General features: G+C 46.4%; 1 protein-coding gene across 5 annotated transcripts; it reads right to left on the bottom strand.

Annotated features, from left to right (window-relative positions):
- Positions 1-609: 609 nt before the first annotated feature.
- Positions 610-16,291, bottom strand: FCRL2 (Fc receptor like 2). Of its 5 annotated transcripts, none has more exons than XM_032845637.1 (12): positions 16,191-16,291; positions 14,726-14,746; positions 11,834-12,100; positions 11,316-11,600; positions 9,761-10,048; positions 9,119-9,397; positions 8,695-8,811; positions 3,143-3,170; positions 2,315-2,415; positions 1,996-2,061; positions 792-823; positions 610-703 (listed from the first exon to the last, which is right to left on the bottom strand). In XM_032845637.1, exons 1-12 carry the CDS (start codon positions 16,219-16,221, stop codon positions 665-667), a joined length of 1,554 nt encoding a protein of 517 aa, XP_032701528.1. In that variant the 5' UTR covers positions 16,222-16,291; the 3' UTR covers positions 610-664. The 5 variants fall into 5 exon arrangements, 4 of the variants coding, with proteins under 4 accessions (XP_032701528.1, XP_032701529.1, XP_032701530.1 ...); XM_032845638.1 differs by having other exon boundaries at positions 611-703; positions 2,315-2,400; XM_032845639.1 differs by having other exon boundaries at positions 628-673.
- Positions 16,292-16,690: the final 399 nt, after the last annotated feature.

Consider the following 16,690-nt stretch of genomic DNA (forward strand, 5'->3'; position numbering starts at 1 on the left):
TTCTGTTCACATCACCTCAGAGCAGATGTAGATGAAGGCTTGTGTCTTGTGCTCTTTGTTCTTCCCCAACTCTTTGAACTTTGAAGCAAATACCATATGATTTCACTCATATGCGGAATTTAAGAAACAAAATAGATGAACATAGGGGAAAGTAAGGAAAAATAAAATAAGATAAAAACAGAGAGGGAGACAAACCATAAGAGATTCTTAACTCTAGTTACAAATGGAGGGTTGCTGGAAGGAAGGGTGGTGGGGGGATGGAGTAACTGGGGGATGGGCATTAAGGAGGCCACTTGATGTAATGAGCACTGGGTGTTATATGCAGCTGATGAATCACTCTAACTCTGAAACTAATAAGACTCTATATGTTAACTAAATTAAATTTAAATTAAAAATTTAAAAAAGAGAGAAGGGAACAAAGATAATCATCCCACACAGCTTCTGGGACTCAGTAGCAGTTCTGTAAATATTGACTAAATGGAAGAAGACATTGGGAGAGAACATGATGAGAACCGAAACGATGACCCAGCTGGCCTTCTCAGCACTTGCAGCACATTCTGTCTGTGAGATGTCATGAAGTTTGGCATTTTTATCAAGTTTTTTTTTGTAGCCCTTAGTGCTGTTCCATCTTTGTTGGGGTTCTGCCTCCCAGTTTCTCCAAGTGTTATGTCTCCTTCACATAAGAGTAGATGACATGGGAGTCCTAGAAGAGATGCACAGGAGAAGGAAGAAAAGGACTATGGCTGGTGGGGGACTAGATGAGGAAGGAACTGTCCAGGAGTCCAGCTCACCTTGTTCTCCAGAATCATCCTTCTGGTGTTTGCTGTGGAGAAAAAAAAATATTACTTAGACTTCATTCTCAGACAATGCTCCAGGGCACAGGATGGCAATGCTTATTGTGTGGTTTCCAGCTTCTCCTGTTCTTCTGTAAAATCCATGCCTTAATATTCTCCACTCTGCAGTCCTTTGAAGACCACCCAAGCTCTAAGCCTTCTGCCAACCCTTGTTAAACAAAACCTTTCCTCTCTTTGATACAATTTCTGTAGATCATTGACAATATTCTGTCAAAGCTCATTCTCCTGTTATCTCTTTATGTCCTTCAGATAAAACCACAGGTGTTCATGCACTACATAGAGGGAAATGGAACACAGAGATGAGGGATAGGAGACCTGAATCACACTACCACTTGAGGGTATGGGGCCTGCTTCCTTCTCCCTTCATTTCAGGTGGGCAGAATGGAAATCAATCTCCCTCCTGCCCTTGGCAACACATCAACCCCTGGAGGGCCTGCAGGATAAGCGTGCAGTGGGCAGGACTGTGCCTTTTCAGGTTTGCTGGGCTGGTCCCAGGCAGGGAAGGAGAATGGCAGGGTCATGGGCTCTCTGTAGGCTGCTGCGGTACAACTGTAAGCAAGGCTGGCCGAGGACCCATGGTTCAGAGGAAAGCAGCTGGCTGACCCTTTCCTGGGACACCTGCCAGGCTGCCAGCAGTCTCTGGCTTCAACAGAGGCAGCCAGGAGTACAGAGCAAAGGACATGGCTGAAGGTTGCAGCTTTAAGGGCAGTGGAGCAGTAGCTTGAAGGACATGACTCTGCAGTTCTAAAGAACTACTGACTCAACTCTTGGAAGACTACACATCAAAGCGCAAGTCTCCAGATTAGGCTGATGTGTTCAGGGACCCCTTCCATGGTGTCTTCAGACTGGACTTTATATACCATACTTCAGATATTCTCACTCTTTCCTAATTTGTTTTATTCCTTTGCCTTGTATCCCAGATTCTCGCTAATTGTCGGTTCTCAACTGACCATCTGTTTTTGTTTTGTTTTGTTTTGTAATTCAGCTCCTCCCTGAGAACCTGCCTGCAAATACCTCTTCCTCCTTATTGGATCCACAGATTGCATATCAAGGTCAAATGACGTAAGCAAGCTCAATTGTGTGCATGGTGCCCCTTACTTGGGAAGATGCATCTAATAAGAACCATTTTATAGTTTCTCACCTGAGTCTTCTGGTGGCTGGATGCTCCAGACCTGGGAATAAACCATATCCACATCTATAGGGCCCACTGCAGGGAAAAGACATTGGTTCAAAGACCTCCATGGACATGGGGTTCAAACTTTATATGTGCTGTCCCAGACTCCTGCTTTGTGACTGTCCTCCCAACCCCAACATGAGGGTCATTTATTGATTGAGGGGCATTTATTGATTGAGATTGGGACTCAGGGCATCAGGGCGTGCAGACCTCATCATGTTTTTTACCTGATTTCCTCTTTCCTCCCTGCTGCAGCCCTGGGGCCCCTTCCAGTGGGGAGACTCACCATTGACATAGTCTGGCTGCAGCTCCTCTATGTCTGGGAGGGAGCTGGTGTGGGTGGACTCTTGAGGGTTTGCACTGGAAGCGTCTCTGAGAAAAAGCAAACTAACTACATGATAGTCTCCAGGGAAAGAGTGAGAACACAGAGGAGGCGGGCTAGGGAGAATGTGGGAGAAGCCAGGGAGATGTTCTTGGCTCAGGTGATTTGATGGCTCTTAGTCTAGCCTCTCAGGGTGTGGTCTTTTAGGTGGGCAACAAGAGACAGGACACAGAATCACAGGGTACTTTTTTATAGGGTGGCCCCTCTGATCTGGCAAAAATGTTCAATTTCTCATCTTTAGCGTTTTCAAAAGTTATAAACAAGAGAACGATATTGCCTCAGCTTTAATTTTTTCTCTCACAAGTTCTCCTAGAACTTCATCTGCTTCTTTTTCATCAGTTTATCTCTCTCCTTTGTATACTGTATGTATCATATATTCTTCAAAAGACAGTATGTCCCCTGTGGAAACAAACTCCATTTTATGCATGTTTTCACACCTTTCAAAGTCTGACAAGAACTTACTCATACATTGTAAGTACTCCATAAATAATCTTGAATATGTGAATTAGTAAAGTAATTTAGAAATCTTGACTCCTACACAAGATAGCACCTTGTCACATGGGCCACCACGAGACAGCACCCTGATCCACAAATGTAATGAACACAGACATGGCTGAGTGTCACAGAAAGATACTGTGTGACCTGTGCAAGTAGCAGGAGCATGATTCACAATGGAAAATCATGAAGGGAGACGTTCTCTATAGTTCCCATTTTGAATAGGAAAGTTCTCACCTGGGTGCATGCAGGGCAGAGCATCCTCCTGAAAAGCAGATGAAGGAACATTCATTTTAGGGGAGACAGCTTTATCTCTTGAAACTTTCCCCCGACTTAACCACATGTGGTCCTGGTGGGTATAAGATTCAGAGTAAGGATCCAGTTGCATTGTGTCCTGACGACTCCTTATTTTCTCCAGCACCATTGGCTGGACAATCCTACTGGTCTAACATGCCACTCCCAATGGCAAACCCCACGGGCATAGGTCACTCTTTCTGGAATTTTTATTGCTCTTTCAATTATTGCAAAATATATGTTAACTGCTGATGACTTTACTGGCCTCCTTATTCAGGTGGAACCTTCTCACTTTCTAAATGTTTTGGTATTGCGACACCCACTCTAAAGCATGGTCTTGGGGTAAGGCTTGGTGTTGACCTTCGTAAGACCCATTGGGATCTCCTTCACACCACCTAGCTTTACAGAGAGATGCAGAACAAGAAACACAACAGAGCAGCTTGGACATGTCAGCTGTGTCACCAGTGGTCAAGGAGCTCTTTCCTGGTCCTTCAACTAACAGCTTAGGGGACAAGTGCACATGGCTGGAGCAGAGGCCACTACGAGGGACATAATCAGTCTCAAGAGTCATGCTGCATTTGGGGATGTGCTCGTTTGTGCTTCTCACTGAGCATCACCCTACTCAGAGCCCTTCTAGTTTAGAGACGGCTCAACAATCATGGAAAATGTTGCCTAGTAATATAGCCAGTTCTCCAGCTTGATCAGGATTTTTGGATACAGTGTTAGAGAAGGAAGAACTAACTTATTTTCTTCAAGGAAAGGAAGAAGGATCTCAGGATTTTCTACCAAGCCAAAAGTCATTCCACCATAAGGCGAGAAATGGCATCTTCAAACAGTATGAAATTGGTATATGTGTGTGATTCTAACACCTCCTTCCTGAGTAAATTATTTTTGAAGTGGACTTTGGTCTACTTCCAAAGCACTTTTGAACAAAAACAAAACTTGATGATATCTTGGCTCCCAAAGGAAACTTCAAAAATATTCTAAAAACTGAATATGGTATAAATGATCTTCTCTGATCTTAGTGTAACTGGAAATTCATAACAGAACTCTGAAGAAATCTGGATATATTTGTAACATATACATTTTAGGGAATTAAGTCTTAAGCTACTAAATACATATATAAATATATAAGACAAGGGAAAGCAAATCTTTTAAATGTCTAATTTGTTCTAAAGAATGAGATTAACAAGAATAGAATGCAGCCACTTAACGAAGATAAAAGCAGAAATTTCAGAATTAGAAAGCAAATGGACAGATCAAATAAATCATTCTAGCAGCTTCATTTTTAAATCAAAAGTGGGGGATATTCCTTTTTCTATGCCACTCAAGAATGTGAAAGGAGAAGGCACAGAGGGTAAGTGCAGCCACTTACGTAGAAAAACCCTAGGACACCACTTCACTCAATTCTAAGTAAGCAAATTGGCGACCCTAGATAAAACACAATTTTCTAGGGAAATTCCCCAAAAGATAAAGAAACTGTGAGCAGAGTGTGGTGGTCGGTCAGGATGGAGTGCATTCTGCTACCTGAACAAACCAACCTCGGTTTGCAGGGGTTTATAGCAGCGAAGGTTTGTAAATTTCCCACTCGTATTGCAGACCTGTCAGAAATCTGCTGGGGGTTCTGTCACTCAGGGACGGAGTCCCTCAGGGACCTAGGCTGCTGGAGGCCATACCATCTAGAGACACTGTTAACCTTGCATGCTTTTGCATGAGCACCAGCGCATGGGAAGGACAACGGGACATCAGCACCTTGCTGGTAAATGCTTCTGACAGGAAACAGTGCAAGTGGCTTCTGTCCACATTTCTCTGGCCACATCTCACTTCAAGAAGACAGAGAAATGCAGCTGTCCATGCACCCAGAGGTAAGGAAGGGCTGGGTGTCAGTGAGCACTAGCAGCACCTCTCACAAGATTAGTTATAAGAGCAGAGACGGCAACAGCTGTCAAAGACCTGCTCCCCCAAAACCCACCAGGCACAGCTTCCACAAGGGAGCCCCACAAAATCTTGAGAAAACAGATCATTATATTACCATGTAAACTACTCCAGACCACATAAGACACACAAAAAGAAGGAAAATGTTGAGCTTCCTTTGTAACAGTGAGTACGAAACCCAGAGACGATCACAATAACAACAAATCTGGCAAGTGTCAACGTTACTATTAATGGGGAAAAAAAAGCCCTTCAAAAGATTGCTAGTTTATATTAAAACTGCCATCACTATAATTGGATTTTTATGAAGAATGCAAAGATCAGTCAATATTAGGTATTCTGGTATAATGTAATTAGTTGATTTAATACCTGAAAAAGAGAAATATATGATTATCATCACAGATACCAATGAAGTATTAGCAAAAATTTAAAGTAGTTTCTGAGAAATTGTCTTAATAAAATAAGAATGCTGGAACTTAATTAAAAGAGGCATTTTAATTAAAAGAACTGGAACTTAATTAAAAGAGATATTTACACTACATAGCAACGAAATACTAGAAAATTTCCCTCAAAAACAGGAACCTGACAAGCTTATCCACATAAGATATCAGAGGTCCTTGAGCATATAATTAGACATGAAAATTTAATTTGCATAAAAATTGAAAAGGAGAAGATAAATTTTTTTTGTTTTGTAGATTGTTTCTATATTTGAAAGAATCAATAGTATATTGGTATGTAGATGAAAAGTGAGAGAATTCATCAATATGGATGAATGAGAAATCATTTTATGTTAACAAACAGCCTCTCCATAGCCTCATATTTTTATCAATTAAAAACTATAATGAAAGAAAAAAAAAACAGTATCACAGTTCCTGAGTCTTGAATGGTCTGTTTAAAAAATATAGCTTCCATTGGACTTGAAAAAACTGAATTACATTTGCACTATCTGATGAGTTTCCAAAATTTCTTTCATCCTGTGGTAGCTGATAGGTCTAAGGAAGCATTTTGCAAGTTTAAAAGCTTATCTTGCATTTCTGTTGTGCCCCATGCTTGTCCTGTATCTTAGAGATTAATAAATGACACTCACTGAAGAGGGGGAGCTGGGGGAAATCAGGGAAACATGCAAGAGGAGGATCGTTAAGTTCATGAGGTTCTATAGGGAGGGTTGAGGCTTTGTGCCCAGGCCAGCGTGGACCCAGTCTTAGCTCTGCCTTCTAGTGGCTGTGTGAACAAGGCTGCCCACTTAACTTCCACAAGATTATTAAACCTGGACCATAAAACACACTTAAAAATTATTTCTTATAGTTATAGATAATATGTGTAAGCTTGCCATACACAACAGAGGCAATAATTGGTCATAGGTAACATGTCTTGGCTAGCAGAATACTAGTAGGGGTCAGAATGGGATGTCATTTAGAGGAGTCCTCAAAATTCCGGTCCTACAAATAAAGCAGAGACACAGTCATGAGGAAAACACAGCAGCTTTGTGGGAGTGTTGGTTAGTGAAGCTGGTGCTTTGATGCTTCCAATGATGACAGAAGAAGAAATTGAACAGACTTTTCTTCTGAGAACTGGAAATATTTGACAAAATACTGGAGGAAGTCTATTTATAGGGTTGAAGAGGTGATAGGATAGAGAAGAACTATGAGGCTCTTGGAAAGAGGGCTAGCTCTGGAATCGCTGGTCCTGTGGGGGATTTATCAAGGCCAGACAGGGCGGCCCAGGGGCTGGAGCTTCAGGATGTCTGGTGGGGTGGGGGCGCATGGACTGGAATGTGTAGAGGTTTGTTTGGAAATTTAAAAAATATGGCTGCAAATTCTTTGACTCTGAGACCTCTATTTGAAGGTGGAGACTGTGATCCCTCTCCTTGCATCCCAGCAAGTTTATTAGGGACCCAGTGAAACCAAGTCATCTGAAATTAGTTGGAAAAACACATTGCAGATTCGCTATCACACTTACTTTTGAAAGGGAAGCCAGCATGTAACATGTTTGACTGCCATGCAGCATCATGCTGTGAAGGGTCCAGGCCACACTGAGAGGTTGTGCCTGTGTTCTAGCTGAGAGTCCCAGTCGAGGCCCCACCCTCCAGCCATTGCCAGCCACAGCATGTGCGTGAAGATGTCCCATGTGACTCATATGAGACATCCAAGAATTGGAAGAGGAGTCACTGCTCTTGCCGTGAGTAACTAACAAGAAATCGATAAATATCCAAGATCTATCCAAGACCTATAAAGAACTTCTCAAACTCAACACCCCAAAAACAAATAATCAAGTCAAGAAATGGGCAGAAGACATGAACAGACACTTCTCCAAAGAAGACATACAAATCGCTAACAAACATATGAAAAAATGTTCATCATCATTAGCCATTAGGGAAATTAAAATCAAAACCACATTGAGGTACCTCCTTACACCAGTTAGAATGGCAAAAATTGACAAGGCAAGAAACAGCAAATGTTGGAGAAGTTGTGGAGAAAGGGGAACCCTCTTACACTATTGGTAGGAATACAGGTTGGTAAAACCACTTTGGAAAACAGTAGGGAGGTTCCTCAAAAAAATAAAAATAGAGCTACCTTATAACCCAGCAATTTCACCATTGGGTATTTATCCCAAAGATACAGATGTAGTGAAAAGAAAGTCCATCTGTACCCCAGTGTTCATAGCAGCAATGGCCATAATAACCAAACTGTGGAAAGAGTTTGTGGAAAGAGTTGTCGAAGATGCCCTTCGACAAATGAATGGATAAGGAAGATGTGGTCCATATACTCAATGGAGTATTAATCAGCCGTCAGAAAGGATAAATACCCAACATTTGCATCAACATGGACGGGACTGGAAGAGACTATGCTGAGTGAAATAAGTCAAGCAGAGAGAGTCAATTATCATATGGTCTCACTTACTTGTGGAGCATAAGAAATACCACGGAGGACAGTAGGAGAAGGAAAGGAAAAGTGAATTGGGGGAAGTTGGAGGGGGAGATGAACCATGAGAGACTGTGGACTCTGAGAAACGAACTGAGGGTTTTAGAGGGGTGAGGGTGGGGGATGGGTGAGCCCAGTGGTGGGTATTAAGGAGGGCACATATTGCACGGAGCACTGGATGTTATATGCAAACAACGAATCATGGAACACTACATCAAAAGCTAATGATGTACTGTGTGGTGACATAACATAAGAAAATCAATAAATAAAGGAGAAAAGTGTATAAATTGTTTTCCTTTCTTTAAATCCAGTTACTTATGTTTTACTCCACTGCATATAAACTGAATATGTCTATTGAAGATTATTAAATAATTTAACAATTGGACATTTTTATTTAAAAGGCAAGCATGAAGGACTGTGTTAATGGTTTTAATCTCCACACAGGGGAACATGACATATTCTAAAACGAGTAATATGGCAGCATTGTCCACTGCATGAAACCTTAGAAAATCATGAAGTATAAAAATAATTCACCAGATTTGGGGAGGTTTTCTTTCTTCCTTTTTTCAAATCCAATCTGTCTCAGTAATAGAAAAGTTCACAACAATGAAAGGCAATCAAAACAGATGGTAAATAACCAACCTGCTATCTTGTGGGACCAGTAATAACAGAGCAGAGCAGCAGCTATAAAACCGAGGCCACCACACAGCGTCCCGAGAACCCTGGCTGTGACATGGTTTCTTCTGCAGCCACTGGTCCCTACAGGAAGACACAGTGCATCAGGCTTAGAGGGTCAAGTCTTACATCCTGGAATCCTTGTGCAGGACTATGCAGGAATGGTTAATATAATTTCACACATTATCTGAGTATGATGTGTACTTTCCAGATTGCTGTGGAGAGAAGAGAAGCAGCCAGGCACTGAGATCACCTTCTCCAAACTCCCACACAGAGTATACATCACTTGGACCTCCGCCTACCTTCCAAAAGCCCGATATGGTACCAGTGCCGACTACTGGGGCAGAGCCATTGTTCATAACACTCCTGTATCCAGGGACCATCAACCCACCTGTGATGTTGAGTGGTACCACCTCACTGCGATGGGCCCCCAGGCCATTGTCAGCCACACAGGAGTAGTTTCCAGAATGCTCTGCGGTCAGAGAGAGGTTGAAGGACGCTCCTCCTCCAGAGGGGGCTGAAATGTTCCCCAGGGTGACATTCTCATGGTAAAACTGGTACAGGATTGGGGGAGAGCCTCTCTGGGCCTCACAGTGAAGCTCCACCACGTCCCCCACCACGGCCTGGGGCCCCAGCTCCCTGAGGGTGAGGACGGGGTGGGACACTGGACCTGAGGAAGACAAGGGGCCGGTGGAGAGGATTCGTGAGACCATAGTAGACACACAGACCCCCCAGACTAGGATGTCAGTGAAGGGCCTGGCCCCTTGGTCATTGTGTGTCTCCAAGATTCTTAACAATGTCTTTAGTATTTGGGGGAATATCAAGTCTGGGCTACTGTCTAAAGACACGGTCCCTTGTCATTATCAGCTTGTGTTTTTCTAATGCCAATCCAGCCCCCTTTACGTTCTCTTGCACGGAAAGAAGGAGGTCTGCTGTCTAACTTGGAGGGTTAACCCACCCTCCAGTTACCGCTGACCCCTGGCATGTGACTCCTGGTACCGCGGCCTTGGCTCTGACTCAGAGTGCAACTCACTTCTCACACGGACGCTTAGCAGCTGGCTCTGGATGGGGTCATGGCCGTTGTCAGCTCTGCAGTAATAGAGGCCGGCATCGCCCTCCTGCACAGCTGGGACCTCCAGCTCCGCTGACAGGGAACGCTGGGTCTTCCTTCCCACACTGGTTCTTGTGGCCTCTCTGTGCCAGGAGAACGTGATGTTTCCTGTGCCTTTGGCCACAGAGCAGAGGAGGACCAGGTTCCCTCCTTCGATCACCGGGCCCCTGGGGGCCCAGATCTCTAAGCTTACGTTAGAGACGGGCACTCCTAGACAGACGAAGATGGCAGGTGAGGAGCTGGACTTGGGAGGACTCTGGAACGAGGTCGTGACTTTCTTCACGCTAACGCTTGAAGTGGGAATAAGGGCAGGGTTCATGCAATCCATTGTAAGTGCACACAGGGAGGGAATCCACAGTGATGACTCTTGAAGAATATGGGTGTTTATACTGCATGTCCCACCCCCCATCCTGCCTAATATCATGGGACCACTAACGAATGTGTGATGGGTCATCTGCTCCAAGGACAGGAGAACATTTCTGCGGGGAGGAGTCGCTGTGCCGAGTGGAGCCTTCTGCACAGAGTGAAGGGGTCTCTGGTAGCATCAGTCCTACCTCAGGAAAGGCACTGTTCCCACTAACAACATCAATGACAATTCCTGCATTATTCTCAGTTACAAGGGTCCACACGAATTACAATGCCTCCTCTGGCTTTTCTGCTTTTCTCCCATGCTTCATGTGTCCCCTGACTCTGGAGCACTGTGGTGCCTTCTAACAAACCAACTTGTGTTGCAAGCCAGCGGGGGTGGGGGTGGGGGTGGGATGTGCAGAGCTCCTGGGGAGCCGGTGCCTTGCTGGGTGAAGTCCCAGCTCACTCCTAAACACCAGCACAGCAGGAAGGGATCAGTGTAGCTATGGCTGATGGATATCACTTCAATAAAGAAGAAAAAGGTTATAAGGAGTGTTTAAAACAGAAGGGAAAAAAGCTGCAAATGCAGTATTTGTGCTCATAGACAGCACACCAAGACTTAATCACAGTTTCAGCCCATCCTGGGAATGCGACCTCCTAAAAGTCAGTCTGAAATTTCCTGTTCTGCACTAAAGAGGTTATCTGTGTGATACACAAAAAACAAACAAACAAACAAAAAAAAAAACAAAAGAAAACCTGGCAGTTTCCTCCTCGCCCAAAGATGTCCTGGCCTGGGGAAATCCTCTCTCTTATTTTGCTAAGAACCCCTTCCCCCACCTCGTGCCTATAAACACTTGCATTTCCTACAACTCCCCTGAGCATCTCTCTGCCTGCTAGCTGGGATCCTGCTGACTCATGAAAGCCTAATAAAGTCAGTCCCATCTTCACTTTCACTCCACTGGGTTCTGTTTTTTAACAGGAGCTTGTCCACTTGTTATTTTTATGAAACGCCCATTCTCTAGCTCACACCCCACTTTCCACAAGGACAGGAATTGCAAGAGAACCCAAAAGACGAGGGTCCAAGAGTGAAGCTGCCTGACTCCCCACACTGAGACCCACGGGTACTTACTCTGTACGTGAATCTGGGATTGGAAGCTCTGTTTTCTGACCCTGAGAGTTGCTGTCTCTGCCTGGCACCAGTAGGACCCTGAGTCCTCCGTCCACATGGCAGGGACCCGGAGCACTGGAGAGCTGCTCCAGCTGGACCCCAGGGCTTTGCTGTCTCTGAAGAAGCAAAATCGGAGCTGAACGTTTGACCTCTGTGGAGAAGGCCGGGTCTCACAGGTCAGGGTCACGGGGCTCCCCTCAGTGGGCCAGTAGGAGCTGACAGTGAGCACAGGGCGTGGAAACAGCTCTGGAGAGAAGGATCAAAAGTGTCCTGAGCAGGAAGTTGGGTGGTTCTTGCTCAGAAACAACACCAGCCAAAGTGACCTTCAGACCAGACAGGTTGCCTCACCCGCTCCCTCCTGCAGTCTAACAGTGGGACTTTGGTTCACATCTGCCATGGGGGCAGGTGTCCCCTCCAGGGACCCGCCCGCTCTGCTCTGGTCTCATCCAGCTCAGCTCCCACAGGAGGGAAGCTTTTACCTAATACTTCAATCCCGACGCTTCTCGAAGATTCTGACTTCGAAAGGAAGTATGTTTTGGCGGTAGCAGAACAGGAATACTGGCCACTGTCACTCAGAGAGGCACATGGGATAGAAACACTAGAGACTTTGTCTGGAAACTGTAACTGTTTTCCATCCTTGTAATACACCACGGTCTGGATTTTCCACCAGTCCTTTTTCTTCTGGCACATCAGATCTATGCTGTCTCCTTCAAAGACAACGGAGGGAGCCTTGAGGGTCAGCCAATCTGCAAGAGAGGGTGTGAGGGGGCTGGATTTGCCATTTCTGCTGCGAGCCAGATGCCTGACCCCTTCCTGTGCTCTTGGACAACGTAGTTCCTTCCCCTTCAGGCAGGATGGACGTTCCAACCCCCGCCTTACCTACTTGGGGCCACCACGTCCTCTTTTTTTCTGTGGGGTATCTGAGTCAGCATGGGCTGCTGTAACAAAACACCGTAAGCCGGGTGTCTTATTCACAACAGACATTTATTTCTCAGGGTTCTGGAGGCTGAAAGTCTAAGATCGAGATGCAAGCACAGTCAGGTTCTGGTGAGGCCGCTCTTCCGGGCTGAAGACGGCAGATGTCTTGTGTATTTTCACTTTCTAGCTCTCCGGCCTCGTTTTCTAAGGGCACTAATCCCATCCTGAGGACGCCACCTCCATGACCTTATACTTCCCAAGGTCCCCACCCCCAGCTACCATCCTCCTGGGATTAGGGTTTCAACACAGGAGTCTGGGGGTGAGGACACAAACATTCGGTCAATGGCAGGAATGTTAAAGTAAACCTAATTTTTCACAGGGATATGAGAGCGAATTTCCTCCCGGTTAGCCCTCTCTACTGGTGATGTCACACAGGGGACCTTGGTCCTCAGGGGACATGCTGCTTTCCCACCTCCTCAGCTCTGATCTAGCCTTCAAAGGCACTACGCTGCGCTCTAAATTCAGGGTCCTCATCTTCTTCTTGTCTGGCCAGAGGAAACCACCACGGGGGCCTAGGTATCTGGTTACTAGAATAAGACCCTATACCTCAAACCTCAGGACTTCCCACCTGACTAGTTTCCAAACACGTCCCCACCCAGTCCATGAGTAATTAGTGGAAGGGAGCTTTCACTCAAAGTTCAGGTCTTAGGGGACTGGCCGTAGTGAAAAGAGTCATTGCCAAAAGTAAGTGTCTTCCCCTGGGACTGCCTGTCTCCGACTCTGCCTTGTGACTGCGTATTTACGGTACCAGAGCACCTTCTGTGTCTGGGACATTTGCATTACCTTTCAGGGCTGCAGTTGAGGATTTTGACCTTGAGGTGAAGAACTAAGTTATACCCCGAACAAAAATCTCCTGCCCCTGTTCTCTGGAGGCTTGGCGGCCAGAAATTGGATGTGTAGTGTAGGGAAGCGAAGGTCAGCCGTATAAAAGAGGGAGTGCCTCATAAAATACCCCGGCAGAACCGGAGCCAACATGCCACAGGACGCTCCTGAAACTTAGAATCATAATTTCTGGAAAACATGCTACTGACTGTTCCAGGAGGAAAACCAGATTTGCCTGTTGGACATAAGGAAAACCATCTGGGTTATCAAAAATGAAACTGGAAGGGCAGAAAAGGGGGGTTGCAGAAACAATTAGCTTATTTGAGATTTTCACTCTCCTTTACTCGTGAAGACTGGATCCCCTGGGGACTCGGCTGTGGAACTTATAATCAAGCTGATTTTTAAACCACTAGTACAGACTTCATCTAGAACCTGGGAAAATGTCCAGGGAGAAAGCTATCAGGGAAGGGGGCAGACATTCTGTGTCATGCATAGAGAAACCACTGAAAAGGTGCATGATGGACAAGCTCATGGGCCCAGCTGACTACGTGAGCCTGTGGTCGGTTGCTAAGGACCTTTCATGGCCCAGTGTGCATGCAACAGAGGAGTCCTGCTCCTGAAAGGGCTCCAGGCCAGAGCTGCTGCAGTGGCCCCTGGCACCCCGTCCCACTCCTCTCTTGCCATGAAAGGTGAGGTGAGGGTCTGCTCTTCCAAGACAGTGTCTTGGAGCCCTAAGAACACTTTGCCCTTGACAGCTGGTGTTGTTGAGGCCCGGGAACAAACCCCATCACTCTAACTTCAGGCCAGGCTCTCTACATAGAGAATAAAGTCTTGCTTCTACACTTTCTTTGGTGAGCATAGCTTGAAGTCAAGAAGAGCAAGGTGAGATTAGCTGTAGGCACACAACGTTAGGAAGGTAGCACGGGTACGACGGCATGCAGAGTTCAGCGATGCCACGGAGCCAGGGCCACCAGACCACAGCCTAGGAGACCCTTGCCTGCCTGTTTGGGGTCAGAAAGTGTGCCTGCCCTGCAGCGTGGCCCCAGCCGCTCTCCCACGGCAAGGGCAGCCCAGCACCTACAGCAGATGCTGCAGAGATGCTCTCTGACTCTCTTGGGGCAACGCACTGACTTCCCCATCTGGGGCCGGAGCAACGATGACCTACCGCCATTCCCACCGTGCACACGCTCTTGGCCGTGTATCTTAGAGAACAGTTGTTCTCAAAGCTGTGAAGACATTCAGCCCGACCTCATGGAGGAGATATGTTCCCAGGGCCTGGAGAACCGTCCTCCACCAAGGGCCCAGGGGCCGGCTTTCTGGCCTACAATCCCTCTTCCAGATGCCACAATATCTACAGCTGGGGCTGTGACCAGGCGGTGGACTCTACCTGAGTGGGCCAGGCAGACTGTCCTCACCCAGCCAAGGGGGCCCTTCTTGAGGCGGGTTGGGCCAGGGGAGCTGCGACACTGGGACATCTCCACAGCCTGTACTTGTCCCTCTCTGAAGGACCTCATGGGAGCCAGATGATGGAGACACCAGACCCCGGAACAACAAGGACGTAGATGACTCACCTGCCTCTTCACTGAGAGGAGCTGTGAGGGAATCAAGAATCTGAGGTTAGCCCAGAGCATTTGCCCTTACAGTTTAGACATTTCTATTACTCTGCTAAACTGCCCCCCAACGCCCCATTACCCCCTGTTCTGTTCCTCTACTCCATCATCACCAACAACACGATCTCCCTCAAGCACCAGCTGGCCCCCACTTTTGTTACAGTCACAAGGCAGGTGATTCCAAAGGGAGAACCTGGGGTGCGCCCATGGACGGAGCCAGATGTTCAGTGATTCTCTCATCTCCTCATCCTTTCCCTCTCCCCACCAACCTCCTGCACACCCGGGCGTCCACCCCATATCCCACGTCACCGAGGGTTCATCAGAAAACACCCAGGCAGAGTTTGTAGTGCAAACCTTGACAGCTGGCGTTTTTTCTTGGCCCGATTTTGTGTATGACTTAAGCTTTGAGGCCGAGGCATCCGCAGAAGCCTGTGACCCCAGCACACTGAAGCCATCAGACCAGACAGAGAGCAGGGACCCCTCCCCTGCTCTGAGCCTTCTTCGTTTTGGAGATCTTGGTGGATTTCCATAACTGACCATGTGGGCCACTTGGTTTATTCTCTTCTCAAGCTTTCAGGTCCCACTCATTTGTTTTAATTCACTAGCAAAGAGTGAGCCCATGAAGCTCTGGGCCCCCGGCCTCCACCCCAATAAGAGCAGAACCCCAGATCCCTTGGTTTCTCTCCCCACGACCTTGCTATTTGATCCTGGAGGTGCTGTGTAGATTCAAGGCTCTGTAAGTAATAAACCTTTAGCTCTCTGAAGTTCCCTGACAGTTAATACTGTTGGACATCTTGCAGTCCTGATAAGACCCATGAGGGCACGTCCTGCCACAACCTTGCTTATTGATGGCCTGAAACCAGCACACGCAGTTTTGAAAGCCGAACCCACCTTGAACGGATTCCTTTTCTCTGGCTATATTTTATGTGAGAGTCCTTTTACTAATTAACAAATGTTGGTTGGTCTCCTGAATGTAGAGAAGGGAACATTGTTTCCCTACAGCACCTTCCCTGTCCTGGTAGCCCAAGGCTCAACAGAGGAGCCTGAGTGAAGGATGTCCATGCATTTCTGAACCCCATCTTGGAGATAACTGTTTAAATAGTTTCACAGAGAAGTAGTAAATGTTGAAATTATTAAAACTGTATTTATGAGAACATATTAGTCTATGAATTATCTAAGATACCAAAGCAGGAGCTTATAACCCAGGGACAACTGAGGTAGTTGACCTTGACCATTAAGGAGAAGGATGCGCTGCAGTCTGACTTGCCCAGAGCTCACTGCTGTGCCTCAGACTCTGCTCCCTGTGCTCAAAGCAGACACCTGAGCCTTCCTACTGGTCCTGGGCTCTGATAAACCCTCAGGACTTTCAGGAGCTGGAGACCTCCATCTGCTGCCATCTCAGTCCTAATTCAATTATCAGACTCACCAAAGATGACCAACAGTGACCACAGCAGCATGAGGACTTGGTTCAGCTCTCCAAGAAGAGATGTTCCTTCAGCCACCGGCTGGGGTCTATATACAGGGAATGGAAACTGCTTTTCAAAGTAAGTATTGTACAATTTGAGAGAAAGAAAAAAAAAAAAAAGGGAAGTGGAAGGGCTTGTCAATGTCCGGCCACAATCTTCTTTCCTATAGGTGCTCTGAGAATGATGGTGGTCCTCTAGGTGCTGGAGAACCGCCTTCTCTCAACACTGACGGTGGTTCACACACACAGCTATTCATGAGTCGGACACAGTTCTGGGTGCCTCACACTCATGGGGTTATTTGATGCCCAGAGCAATCTTCTGGAGTCTGCACGATCCCCTTTACACAGCTGGGGAAACAGGCAGCAAGGAAGGCAAGCAATGGACCAAGATCATCATGGTCCGTTTCCAGTGGGGACAGCCAAGAGTCAAACTCAGGCAACCCCGTTCCACTGTCTTACCC

This window comes from Lontra canadensis, unplaced genomic scaffold (genome assembly GCF_010015895.1).
Source record: "Lontra canadensis isolate GAN:19392208 unplaced genomic scaffold, GSC_riverotter_1.0 scaffold168, whole genome shotgun sequence".
Classification (NCBI taxonomy): domain Eukaryota; kingdom Metazoa; phylum Chordata; class Mammalia; order Carnivora; family Mustelidae; genus Lontra; species Lontra canadensis.